The following is a 14595-nucleotide window of genomic DNA, read 5'->3' as shown; positions in this document are numbered from 1 at the left end:
AACATAGAAAACAAAGCATTGCAACCACATTTCATACTTAGGTATGAAAAGAAAAGATGGCATTGCTAACTGTGGTTTCAATACCCAGCGATTTTGGCCAAAACCACACAGATATCAAGAAAATGACAAAACACCAAGACCTCAAAAATGAAGAGAAAAGATCTCAAAAGCTTAGGAGTGCAGTAATTGTACCAGTCATAATTGGAACAATGGGAATTATAAAGAAGAACGTCATTGAGATCTTAAAAAATATATATTTGGAAACCAGAAACCTTCACAGCTTGGTCCATGAAGCATCACCCATTACAGAAACAGGGGTGTATACTCCGAGACCTGGGAGGACTCTGCTCCACCTTCTGAAACCCACATATATGGAGATAACAACACAACCAACAATGCGTGCGCACGCACACACACGCACGCACGCACGCACGCACGCACGCACGCACGCACACACACACACACACACACACACACACACACACACACACACACACACACACACACACGATAATTCTACAATTCTATTTATTAATTTTACAATGTCTGCTATTCCTAAAATATAATATAATTTAAAGGACTGCTGTCAATGATTTTAATTCCACATCATCCTATATTCAAACCTTTAAATTTAAAACCTCAAAATATAGTTTCCTTGCCTGAATTAAGAACCTTAACCTGTAAGCAATTTAATGGATTCCCAACCACCTGGATCATCAGCTCGGCACCGTTCTTCCTTCCTGGGTTCTGATCCATTTTTATTTATTTAGTTATATACAATATTGAGGCTCTTGTAAGAGATAATGCACAGAACGAATATCAAAGGGAGCAGGAGACAAGAGGGGTGGGACAGGGAAGCACAAAACAGTGGGAAACAGAGAGACATTAGATCTGTGGAAGGGAGAGGGATGGGGTGGGGTTCATGGGGGTAAACAAGATGGTCACTACAAGGACTTTCAGGAAGGAAAGCAGGGAATTTGAAGGAGGTGGGTTTGGGTTGGATTAACGGGGGTAGAAAAGATCGTGGTTTTGGAAGGCAGAAGTTATAAGATAGTGGTGAACAGATCTTTTGAATACCTGGAGGGAAGAGTGGGATTGAAGAGAGTATGGAAGTTTGTTCCAGAGGCGGGAATAAAGAGGAATGACAGAGGGAAATTGAGCAGCGATTCGTGATTTTGGTAGTTTTATCAGAAGGGGGTTGCTGGCGGACCTTGAGAGCCCTGCAGAAATATGTGGGGGCCATTGCGCAGACAGAGCGGGGGGGGGGGTGAAACCGGAGAGGAGACAGTAGAAGACAGAAAGACCATCAACCTGCCTGCCGTGAGAGAGTGAGACCCAAAGACTAAGCTTCATCACGGGAGATACCAATGATCCTAAATGCCTTGGTTTCCACAGCGTGAAGCCAAGAAAGGTGAGAGGAGGGAGCACCAGCCCAGAGGGAAGAGCAGTGCTCCATCAGGCTGCGGATGAAAGCTTTGTATGTGGTGAATTCCAGGACCTCTCCAAACAGCAGATCCACAACCTCGGTAGCAGATCCACATCAGCAGAATACCCACATCAATAGATCCACAACCTCAGTTGCATCCAGTCGGTCAGTGAACCCATCAATGCAACATCACTATTCAAAAGCTGGATGATTTAATCTATTGTCACATATTTACAACTCTCATCACCCATTATATTAAAGGATAATACATTAAATCAAGAATTACCTTTGAAAAACATAACATGTCCACCACTCAGTTGGTGAAGTTCATGGCTGTGGTTTGGAGTGTGGCATTACAGTCAATGGGTGGCGAGAGACAAGAGCCCACGCATTTAATGACTTGCCCCCCATCTCATTCCATCCTCTTCACCACTGTCAACAGTGTGATTCATCATTGTGTGTGCCATCCCTTGGATGGACGTTAAATGGAAATTCCAACCGCAAGCATTCCTTGGTGGATGTTAAAGATCCCATGGTGTCCTTCACGAAGAGTAGGCGTGTTATCGCCGGCACAGTGTCCAAATTCCAAATTCCTGCCCAAGCCAGGAGAGGGCATTGCATCAGCAGCACAACCAATGATGCTACCCCATCGCCTTGTACTGCATACAAATAAAGAAGAAGACCACCTTCAAGGCATTGCCATCAGTGTCCTGCAGATGCCTACGAATTGTGTTCTTCACTCGTGCACAGATACAGTCTCAGGCCAATTGACAAAGCCAATCCTGAAACATTCGGCTACATGGCCACTAACCAGTTCAGGCCACTTGCACCTTACTCGCCAACAATCAGGAGTGGCTATGCGGGAAGGTCCACCCTTCCACTAGTGGGACATCAAATGGCTGTAGCTTCCACCTCATTCCTCATTGTATGATAGGGGTGTGGGGTGTACAGGGGGTACGTGCCACGGCATGGATGTGGGGGGTGGCCGGAGTGTCTACCTCTCGCCTGATTTGATACGAGAGACACGTGACTGGACTTCCTTCACCTATCTAGTCTAAAATAGACACGGCCCATCTCTTGCAGTAGCTGTATGACAGACAGTTATCAATAGCACATGTCCTTACTACATGTTAAATATAATACATGCAGCTGAGTTTGTGTCTGTTGATGGATGTGTGGGCCTGAACAAGAACGTTTTCATTACAATGAAAATACTCATGATTAATATTTGACGTGTTTAATTTTTTTTTAAATATCGTGTTGTCGGTGTTTCATATGTACTGTATGCTGTTGAGATGTCAAGTGGTGTGTTGTTACCAAGCAGCTAGCTAGCTTTTGCCAAGCCATCGGTTCCATATCAACGGTTTCTAATGGAGTGTTTGCTTGAGTGCTTAAGCCACTTGGCAAGAGCTCTTCAAGAAACTTGGCAACTGAACGCACCCCAGATTCATGACATGGCGATGAGGATAAACATCTATAGCATCATTATTTCAGCCATATCAATGAATTCGTCACTCAAGGGGTGGGATGGGAGGAGGCCATAAATTTTTGATAAATTTTTGTCCAAATATGCCTTTTGGGGGTGATCCTGTCCATTTTGTAACAAAAAAAACAAAACTCTGCAAATGAAAGTGATATTTGGGGAAGAATTTTTTTTTATTTCACTTGAACATTCATTGCTGCAGTCTGGTGTTGGTTTTACGGTTAGGGTGGCTGGCATAAGATCTGAGCATCTAAGGTTCAATCCCCTCTCCTGCTGTTGAATTAACACTAGGCGGGTTGACTCAGCCCATCGACCTTACGAGGTTAGCAAAATGAGTAACGGGGGCACTGCATCAGTGGGCACTGCATTAGCGTTGGCCAGCGGTCGGAGTTGTGAATGTATAAGGGACAGAATACGTCTGAAAGGAGTTCGAATGCCACAAGGTAATGGTAAGTTGCCGATGTACTTAGCTGAATAGCCCAATGGAACCTGGCAGGGCTGATGGCAGGAATGTTGATGAAGGATCCAAGGTGAAATCGACTCCAGACTCTTCAGACAAGCTTCAACAACCAGCGTAAGGCAACGTGAGACGTGCAAGGTATCACAAAGGCAAGGAAGGGCTCTTTAGAGATGAGCCACACGAATGTGCTAATATCGGGTGTCGAATCATTTACCAGCGAAACTCCATGATAAGGGTTGCCCTTTTCAGCACAACACCAGGCACAGAAGATCTCTGTCGAGTGGAATGCGTCTGACAGACACAACAAATGGCAGTCGATCGTGCCCAAATCACCAAGTAGGAGGTTCTTTAGAATGGAATGAAAATACCCTGTACGTCTGAAGCGTTCGGAATGAATATATAGTAATAAATAATGGAGGTATTTAGATAAAAATACAAAAAATAAATATTATTTATAAAATACATTATAAATAATGATTAAAAGAATTTGTTGGTGCTTGCTGAGATATGCAGTGCAGCATGTTAAAACTGGTTGTTAATGACATTTTAAGTGTATGGTTAGATGCAGGTGCTGTGTCATGGAATGTCCTCAAGGTAAAGTGTTTATCACTTAATATATTATCATATAAAGTCGTGTATGATCAAAGTTATTCATACGGAGTAATACTTCAAATAAAAGTAATAATCAAATAAGTTTGAATAAGGATATTGTATTGCTGTGTTGACTGTCTGGACACAACTTTGAGGTTGTGGGTCAAATGATGTTGAGTAATCTACTGATGTGGACCTGCGACTGAGGTCGTGGATCCGCCGTTTGGAGAGGTTCTGGCCAAAAGGATCGAAACCTCGATGACAAAAGGTGCCCAGCTGTTGATCCGGGCAGTTGAGAAATCAGTCAATTGCTTATAACTTCAAATAAAATAGCTTTTGTAAGTACTTACCAGTACATAATATATCTGTGTTTGTATGTTTTCAGCTCTGGAAAAAATTAAGAGACCACTGCAAAATTATCAGTTTTTCTGGTTTTACTATTATAGCTATGTGTTTGAGTAAAATGAACATTTTTGTTTTATTCTATAAACTACTGACAACATTTCTCCCAAATTCCGAACAAAAATATTGGCATTTAGAGCATTTATTTGCAGAAAATGACAACTGGTCAAAATAACAACAAAGATTCAGTGTTTTCAGACCTCAAATAATACAAACAAAACAAGTTCATATTCATTTTTAAACAACACAATACTAATGTTTAAACTGAGGAAGAGTTCACAAATCAATATTTTGTGGAATAACCCTGATTTTCAATCACAGCTTTCATGCGTCTTGGCATGCTCTCCACCAGTCTTTCACATTGCTGTTGGGTGACTTTATGCCACTCCTGGTGCAAAACTTCAAGCATCTCGGCTTTGTTTGATGGCTTGTGACCATCCATCTTCCTCTTGATCACATGCCAGAGGTTTTCCATGGAGTTCAGGTCTGGAGATTGGGCTGGCCATGACAGGGTCTTGATCTGATGGTCCTCCATCCACACCTTGATTGACCTGGCTGTGTGGCATAGAGCATTGTCCTGCTGGAAAAACCAATCCTCAGAGTTGGGGAACATTGTCAGAGCAGAAGGAAGCAAGTGTTCTTCCAGGACAACCTTGTACGCGGCTTGATTCATGAGTCCTTCAGAAAAACAAATCTGCCCGATTCCAGCCTTGCTGAAGCACCCCCAGATCATCACCAATCCTCCACCAAATTTCACAGTGTGTGCGAGACACTAATGGTGAGACGGAGACCTGGAGAGGCCTACAAGCCACAGATGACCAGGTGTTGGGCAAAGCTGAAAATTGGACTCATCAGAGAAGATGACCTTACTCCAGTCCTCTACGGTCCAATCCTTATGGTCTTTTGCAAACCTCAGCCTGTCTCTTCTTTGCTTCTCATTGATGAAGGGCTTTTTTCTAGCTTTGCACGACTTCAGCCCTGCCCCTTGGAGCCTGTTTCGAACTGTCCTCGCCGTGCACTTAACCCCAGCTGCCATTTGCCATTCATTTTGTGGGTCACTTGATGTCATCCTACGGTTGTTGAGTGACATTCGAATGAGTTGGCGGTCATCCCTGTCAGTGGAAAGTCGATTTTGCCCTCTGCCAGTCTGTAGCTTTGTTGTCCCTAATGTCTGCTGCTTGACCTTTATTGTTCTTATCTGGTCAGGTATGGGAGCTTGTGCTAGAACAGCGCGTCGCTGCGTCCACTTTCCGCCGGTACTCCAGCGGCCTCCGTATGGCCATCCCCCAGGCAGATGCCAGACCCATCCCCATCTCCTTGAGATGATGGTCAACCTGCTGCAACCATGAGGCACGTGGACGGCCCACTGGCCTCCTCCACTCATGAGACTCCCTCGTTGAGAGAATCTGGTGAGCAGGATCAGCGTCAGGAAAATGAGCCACATGTCCATACAGCTGCAACTGACGCTCACGGACTATGCAGGTAACAAATATCATCCGAGTCTCTCTCAGCAACCGCTCGTTGGACACAAAATCCGACCAGCGATAGCCAAGGATTCTCTGAAGAGACCTGGTACCAAAGGAATTAAGTCTCTGTCTCAGATCCTTGGTCAGAGTCCAAGTCTCACATCCATAGAGCAAGACTGGAAGTACCAAGGACCTGAAGACTCGGACTTTCGTCCTCCTGCACAGGTACCGGCAGCGCCACACCCCATGATCCAGTGAATCCATGACTCCCCAGGCCCGACCCAGACGTCTATTTTCTTCTGACTCACAGCCAGCAGAGACATGAATATCACTGCCAAGGTATGTGAATCTCTCCATGACCTCAACATCCTCACCACAAACAGACACAAACAAGACAGCAGCATACAAGATGTCACCGAAAGCCTGGATCTTAGTTTTGACCCAAGAAACCCGTAATCCCAGCGGCTCCGACTCCTCATTCAGCAGCTCGAGGGCCTCCAAAAGGATGTCTAAAGTCTCCGCAAAGATGACTGCATCATCTGCAAAATCAAGGTCCGAGATCTTGACATTCCCAAACAATGCACCGCAGCTTGATCTCTCCGACATCCTCCCTAAAATCCAGTCCATACAAGTGCTGAATAGTGTGGGGGCCAGTACCCACCCCTGACGGACTCCAGTAACAACTGGAAATAAGTCAGAGATGGAACTACCACACTTCACAGCACTCTCAGTACCAGAATAGAGTTCAGACATCAGGTTGATCAGTTTTGGTGGCACTCCACGAAGACCAAGAATCCTCCAGAGGGCATCCCGATTCACTGAATCGAACGCTTTACAGAGATCAACATAGGCTGCAAGCAGCCCCTGCCAAAACTCTCGTCTGCGTTCGGTGAGGACACGAAGAGCAAGGATACGGTCAATCGTTGACCTCTTTGGTGTAAAGCCTGACTGCTCTGGACGCTGGTGCTCAAGCAGATGGTGGCGAACCCTATCAATAATTATCCGAGCAAAGACCTTGCCCAGCACTGAGAGCAGCGTCAACCCTCGGTAGTTGTTGCAGTCTTGGCGATCACTCTTCCCTTTCCAGAGAGGAACAACAAGGCCCCTCTTCCAATCAGTTGGGATGATGCCTGTGTTCCAGGCAGAGCACAAAACTGCATGCAATGACAAGTGTGCAGCATTTCCACCAGCCTTGAGAAGTTCAGCATGGATGCCACAGATCCCTGGAGCTTTGCCCCGTTTCAACTGGTTCACCGCAGCCCGTGTTTCCACAAGCGAAGGTGGACCACAGTTGATTTGAGGGTCAGCAACAGGGATTGTAACACCCTTGACATCCAACTCGACAGCTGGGGGATCAGCCTGGTACAACTGCTCAAAGTAACCGGCCCAGCGGGCCTTCACTTCAGACTCCTCTGTCAAGAGCCTACCACTCTCTGCTCTAACTGCAGTGCTCCGATGGATGGGCTTGGATGAACGCAATGCGCGAATTCCCCTGTAAATGGGATGAGAATCACCTGTCCACAGGTGATGCTTTACCCCCTCACAGATTCCTCACACATAGGCCTCCTTGTCCACCCTCAGTGCACGTACAGTTTTATGCCTCAGCTCCCTGAGCAGCTCAGCTCTGCCATTCAGCCTGGCCCTGCGACTCTGGTCAATGGTATCCAGTGTCCCTTGAGAGACAAAATTCTTCTTTGCACTGCGGTGAGTTCCAAGACATCCACCGCTAACATCAATGACGGTGGTCTTGAAGGCAGTCCACAACTCTTCAGGTCCCCCCAAAGCATCCAGACCCCCCAAGTGTCCACTCAGCCTGTTCACAAACTCCTCAGCTACTCTCTCATCCCTGAACTTGCCAACATCCAGCCTAGGCTGGGATAGTACCATTCTCCAGGATTTAAGGTGCAGCTTTAGAGTTGCTACAGCAAGCCTGTGGTCAGTATTGAGGAACTGAGCACTCCGGTTGACCCTGCAGTTCTGGATCATCCTCCAACGACCATCAATGAGGACATGGTCAATCTCCTTTGCCACACCGCCAGCGTTGGAATACCAAGTCCAGCGATGAGCTTGTGGGCGCTGAAACCATGAACCAGCCACCCTAAGTCCATGACTTCTTGCAAAGTCAAGGAACTTAGTGCTATTCTGGTTCATAGTTCCTGACCCAAGGGGACCAACACACACCTCATAACCATCCCTATCAGTTCCAGTCGATGCATTGAAATCCCCCAAGCGTAGAAGTTTATCTCGTCTGGGGCAGTGATCAACCACAGACTCGAGTGTGGCGTAGAATGCATCCTTCACGGTGAGATCACTCTCCTCAGTCGGAGCATAAACAGAGACCAAGGAAATGACACCTAAGGATTGACGAATCCTTAATCTCATAATACGCTCGTTGACCGGTGTTACCTCAATTATCATTGGGGTCAGCTTATTGGACACAGCTACATCAACTCCTTGGGAATGGTAACCATCAGAGCGACCAGACCAATAGTAGGTGTAACCACCCACCATTATCTCACCGCAATCCGGTCTCCGAAACTCAGAGAGTGCTGCAATCCCGATGTCCAAACGCTTGAGCTCAGATGATAACAGAGACAGGTGATCATCCTCTCTTAGGGATAGGACATTCCAGGCACCCACCCGAAGGGACCGCCTCAGGTTAACCCAAGGAGACCACCGTCTGCTGGACGACACCTCAGCACCACTCTGACACACTCTCCCGCAATTTGACCCAGGGATGTTACCCCGTTGTTTCCCTCCTATCATAAAAGATTGGCGGTCCCGAAGGCTTTGCCCCAATCCCGTCATCCGTTGAGCTGCCCTGAGAAGGGAAGCTGCACAGGAGGTACTCCCATGGAGTGGGTTTTCAGATTTTTTTTGCGTTTTTGTGTTTTGCGGAATGAAGGGTTTTACGGTGGCCGGAGTGCAAATCCTGCCACCAACCTCCTAATAAAAAAGTAACCCAACTGCAGGAGGACATCCGCAGACACAGTTGGGCACTAGATATGGATGGCCGTTGACTCGCAAGGAGATCCTCCGCCCTTTGTTCTTATGAACCGCCGTCTTTGAAATTTTAAGGATGGAAGCAACATTAAACGTGCCACAACATTAATGTGCCACAACAAACGTGCCACAACATTAAATTAAAGGAATGTTTAAAATCATTAAACAGTGTTGCTCACTGTATCCCTCTGCCAATAAAGCCAGAATTAAACCCTTCTTTTCCTCACTCAAAACTTTTATTTTCAACTCTTTTAGCATGGTCAATAGTTATTTTTTTGATTCCAATTACTTTTGAGGAACTACTAGCACTGTTTTTGCCATCCAGCTGGTCCTATTGCAAGAGGATAGTGATGACTACAGCAGTGGTTTTTATACTTTTCCTTGTTAAATAAGATTCGGTTCAGGTGATCACCAAATCAGTACCACACTAAGTAGAATGAGGTGTGTGTGTGTGTGTGTGTGTGTGTGTGTGTGTTGGAATTCAACAGACACTGGAATGGAATGGCTGCCATACATGTAGAGATGCTGATTGAATTTTTTTTTGGAGTGGTGTCTTATTTTTTTTTCCAGAGCTGTATGTGTATGTATGTATGTATGTATGTGTGTATTGTTGTGTGTGTATTGTTATGTCTGCCTTCCTTCTTCAGACTATGGTGCAGTAATTGGTCGATATTTTGATATGTTTCTGTTCTCCTTCCATCTATGCATTCCTGTACACATATTGATGATTTTCTCTCAAGCATAGTGTTCCATGATGCTGCACCACGACACAGGACCAGAAATTAAAAGAGCAGCTTTAGTCGCATTGGTTTTACCAGAAATTGAACTTGAAACAAGGTATCTGAGAGATGTGCACACTCTTTTGAGATAGGGTAATTTACCACTACAAACATAAAAAAATTATTTTTTTTGATGAACACAATACATAATACACAATGTCTAGTATATATTTATCACACTGCGCAAATATAACAATTAACCTTCAGATATGCCAGTCAGAATAGAGAAGATACGTAAAAACAAAATGAGTCATGCAATTTGTGCACAAAAAGAAAAACAAAACAAAACAGGGCAATGTAAAAATATTTTTTAAAGATTCAAAAACTAATTGACATCATTCAAACAAAATGGTTGATATGAAACTAACCACAAACAACCTTCAATGTTATCACTGTGACATCAGCGAGAATATAAAAATAAAAACCTCCACTGAATTCCATTTTTAAGATCAACTAATTTTGAGGCAAAAAAGCATAAATCTACTAATTGACTGTCAATTATTTGGAAATTATGTCTGAAAATATGTTTTGGTATTTGCTGTGAGTCTTTTAAGATTTTCTTCCATGAGCTGTACCTTCCACGTGATGACGAGTTCATGGCGTTTTCCTTTGCCACCTCCCAAGCCTTCTGGGTAAATCTTTGGGGCTGGCAAGAGTAAATGAGAAACAAGCAAGTGAGGAGAGTAAAGAAGATAGATTGCAAACATACGTCATCATTTTGATTGGCTCTGTATATTCATTCATGTTCCACCACGAGGACAAATGTCCCGATTATAGGGCGTATATCTAGCAGCAGCTTGCCTCAGCACATTGAACTGTGTAGGGTGATAGCTTGCTCAGCTCCAATGGGTCTGTTAAAGCAGTTTCTTTGGCTTTCCTATTCACGAGACAGATTGCTGCACTGTTGTCATGGGGGCTTCGTCATGTCAGGTTTTGAACTGGTGGCCCTGAGATCACCAGACGGTTGCTATTACCGTTGTGCCAATGGAGGCCCCTCGGTAAGGGCAATGCCGAAAGCGGCATGCCATGCTGGCTCCACAATGATAATGCTGTGCTATTTGAGCCAGCAATGCCATCTGCCACCGAGACCATTTTAATAATGACTGGATTATTGCGGCTTAAACATGGGCCTCGCTCTTTCTGCAATTGAGATGAGACAATAAAACGTGAAAAAGAGATAAGGAATGGGGAAACAAAATTACCGGCAGAGAGTGTGCGAATTCTCCGGGATGGGGGACTCGACTTGCTGCGACCCAAAGCGTTGATGGCGATTAAACGAAACTCGTAGTCTGTCCAAGGAGTCAGGCCCACCACCATAGCCATGTCAATTTCACCCACAATGGGACTTGGATCTAAAAATGATTTGAGGGTGAAATTTGAGGTCAGAACTCATGAGACGTCTAAGCAATTGCCATTCAGCAATTGGAAAGAAGAATAACAATGACAAACTTTCAATATAAAACATAAACTACAAGAAGGTTTTTAAAAATTCCTTTCACGGAAACCTATAAACTCTTTCAAAGTCACAATATGCCAAAGCTTGTGGTCACAATTAGGTTTAAATTGATACGTTACCAAAACCTCAAGACTGCTGTGGCTGGAAATCAACTCACGTTGATTAAACATGACAACAAATACAAAGTGATTTTCTAATGTATAAAATTAAATATGAGCAGGCATTTGTTTCTGTTGTAATAATTGTAGTTGAAAGGAGTTCCACAATGTTGCTGATTGAGGTCAAATGTAATAATCTAAGTCAATTTTCGCATACAGTGGATGAAGTTTGTTCAGAATTTTCTTTCACGATCGAGTAATTAATATCATTTTCCCAATTATATTTTATTTGTTTCAAGAGATGAATGCACAAAACGAAATCTAAGAATACATTAGTCTTTTAACGCTTCAATGGAAAATTAAATTAATTTCGGTGTGTCATTGCAAAATAGGTGGATGAAAAAACATAAAGATATAATCAAACCAACCCCCCCCCCCCTCATTAAAAAAAAATAACAAGAACAAAAACACGGATTTATATAACTTGGACATTACAAAAAAATTTTTACAGACCAAGAAACATACATTCTATGTATATAATAATATGCTTGTTCATCCATCCGTCTGCCAAGCCTGGTGTTGGCTTAGTGGTTAGGGTGGCGGCTTGGGATCCCAGGGTCCTGAGTTCAAGCCCTGTTGGCTGCTGAATTAACACCAGGGGGTTGACTCAGCCTGTCATCCTTCTGAGGTCGGCGAAATGAGTGCCAGTGTACTGGTCCCGGTGTATGCCCCGGTTAGAATAGGTGTACCATATCCCTGTGTGTCGTAAGAGGCGACAAGGATTGGCATCAGGAAGGGCATCCGGCCATAAAACATTGCCTCAAGAAAAAGCCCAACCCCTGCACAGCAGGGAAAAATGGCTGTAAAAACGGTCATTTTTTTTTTTATCCATCCGTCTGCCAGTCTGTGTGTAACATTCCATTCAACCCATTGGTTGGACAGCTTGCATGACTGCACCCACAATTTCAACCTGATGAAAAATCATATGGCTGCCATGTTGGTACTTATAGGACTGCTATGCAAAGCCAAATACATCTTCAGAGCTATCATGTTCACAATCGCCATGCCCTCCCTCTATGTTTTTCACTTTACGGTAAAATGACCAAAGCAACAGTTGAAAGGCTGCCGATAGGCATGAAAGGTCTGATGAATATATGCCTCAGTGATTGAGGCAGCAGTCTGTTGCCTTATACACCACCAAAATAACTACGTGTCATTCACTCAGGCAGGACTTAAACTCATGTCCTGAGAAAAAGGTCTTTATTTGAGGTCATTACTTACTTTTGACAAAGTGTACATTGTTGGACCCCAAAAATTTGTGGGGGATAAATTCCTGAAAAATGCCACAAATGTTGGGGCATTGTTTCAATGGGATAAAGGGTGGGGGGGGGTAGGTTCCTGGCAGTTTGTGAATTTAAAGAAAAAAATAATCCCATGAAAAACCATGAATACATCAGTGAAAAATCATGAAAAAAATGAAGAAAAAAAACACGAACATGCCAGCGAAAAACCATGACAATACAAATAAAATAAAAAATATAAAAAAATAATGTGAATACGCGAAGCACAGTGCAGCAAATATAGAAGCAGGTAACGTTTTATGAACGGAATGGTGGAACCGTGAATATCGGGATCCGATAATATAATATAATATATATATATATATATATATATATATATATATATATATATATATATATATATATATATATATATATATATATATGTTGTTGTTTGTCTTTCGGCTGCTCCCGTTAGGGGTCGCCACAGCGGATCATCCGTTATGATCCGCATACTGATTTGGCACAGGTTTTACGCCGGATGCCCTTCCTGACGCAACCCTGGTCGCCTCTTACGACACAGGGATAAGGATTGGGTTTCTCCATGATTCCGGGCTGCCCTACACCCTCTCATGGCGCGGCCCAGTGCAGACCTCCCGTCCTCAAGCAATCCTCCAACCCAAGCCTCCGAGTAGTCGGATTACAGGCGCACGTCACTACGCCCGGTAATATATATATATATATATATATATATATATATATATATATATATATATATATATATATATATATATATATATATATATATCTTAAGAAAAGGCAGTGTGTGTGTGTGTGTGTGTGTGTGTGTGTGTGTGTGTGTGTGTGTGTGTGTGTGTGTGTGTGTGTGTGTGTGTGTGTGTGTGTGTGTGTGTGTGTGTGTGTGTGTGTGTGTCAGTGTGTTTCCTCCATAACTCCAAAACTATAAAACCTAGCAGCCTGAAACTTTTCATGCATACTAAGAAAACTCCAAGGAAGTGTGAGAGTGAAAACTGGGTGTTTGGGTTCATTGAAACATTCCTTTTGAAGATAATTAATGGCCTTATTTAATTATATCCTTCATCAGGTGATCCCCGGCCACCTCAATCTCTGGGTCTTAAGGTGTTTCCTGGGTAACCTCGCTGGGATCTGAAGCTGCTATGTTTTCTGTCCTGCTCAACCATGTCATGACTTGGAACAGGCCTCAACGATTTCTTCATGATAACATTGTTCTCACTTTCCTCACTCATATTATCGAATGCCTATTCATCATAGCTACACAATTTGGACATATTTGACATGGAGATGACAACCAACAACACACACAGTTCACAATCTACATACAAACAGCCAACCTTATTTATAGACAATTTTTTTTCTCTTTCTAATGATAGCAATCAGGGACATCATCAAGTCCACATAAAACAAAATCATACAATGCGAATACATTTTTTTTAACCATCATTTCATTATTATCCAGGCAGGCAGGACAGCCGAGAAGTAGCACACGCACCTCTGAGATGTCCTTTCTGGGTCTGAATCTCTACCAGCTATAGATTATCACCTTGATGTTTCGCATGCAGGGTGATGCATAAATGTGTGTGCCATCCCTCACAAGGACATAAGCTGGAGGACCCGTCTATCAGCACTGGTCGTTGATGGTGGAGGTTAAAATATCCTAGTGTCGTTTGTGAAGAGTCGGTGAGTTGTGGTCAGCACCCTGAACAAATTACAAATTCCTGTCTCATCCAAAGGACAAGTGGGGGTAGTGACCCTGTCTTTGTTCACAGCCAATCATCTAACAACGAATTTCATTCTTGGATCCTGCAGCCCTACAGCTTCAGGATTACATGGATAGATGCATGGATATTATTATGTATCATTCTGCAGCAAATGGAGGACAAAAATAGCTTTTGCATTGGATTACCACCTTCTTTCTTCTCCATAATTTTCTCTTTAAGGATATTTCCCATTTCCAAAAAAACCCTTAAATCACAGAAAGTCCATCCTTCTTTTAAAAGCATTTAATTATCGGTCCCACAGCCACCCCCTCACCCGATCCTCTGTCATATGTTTGAAATTTCATAATTCTCACAGAGGTTCGCAATTTTAGGAGAGAAAACGAGTGGTTGT

General features: G+C 43.6%; 1 protein-coding gene across 4 annotated transcripts in view; it reads right to left on the bottom strand.

The window, feature by feature from the left end:
* The window catches only part of LOC147014234 (contactin-4-like), a 588183-nt gene that overhangs the window by 53825 nt on the left and 519763 nt on the right, over positions 1-14595 (bottom strand). For all 4 annotated transcript variants that reach the window (XM_085852006.1, XM_085852003.1, XM_085852004.1 and 1 more), the window contains 2 exons: positions 10813-10962; positions 10186-10256 (listed from right to left, as the gene is read on the bottom strand). In XM_085852006.1, the coding sequence (XP_085708132.1) occupies positions 10186-10256; positions 10813-10962 (221 nt within the window). The remainder of the gene's footprint in view (positions 1-10185; positions 10257-10812; positions 10963-14595) is intronic.

This window comes from Eptatretus burgeri, chromosome 13 (assembly GCF_056783735.1).
Source record: "Eptatretus burgeri isolate ZD-2024b chromosome 13, Ebu_testis_v1, whole genome shotgun sequence".
NCBI lineage: Eukaryota > Metazoa > Chordata > Myxini > Myxiniformes > Myxinidae > Eptatretus > Eptatretus burgeri.
The sequence above is the reverse complement of the archived record's forward strand: the minus strand, read 5'-3'. Positions and strand labels throughout refer to the sequence as shown.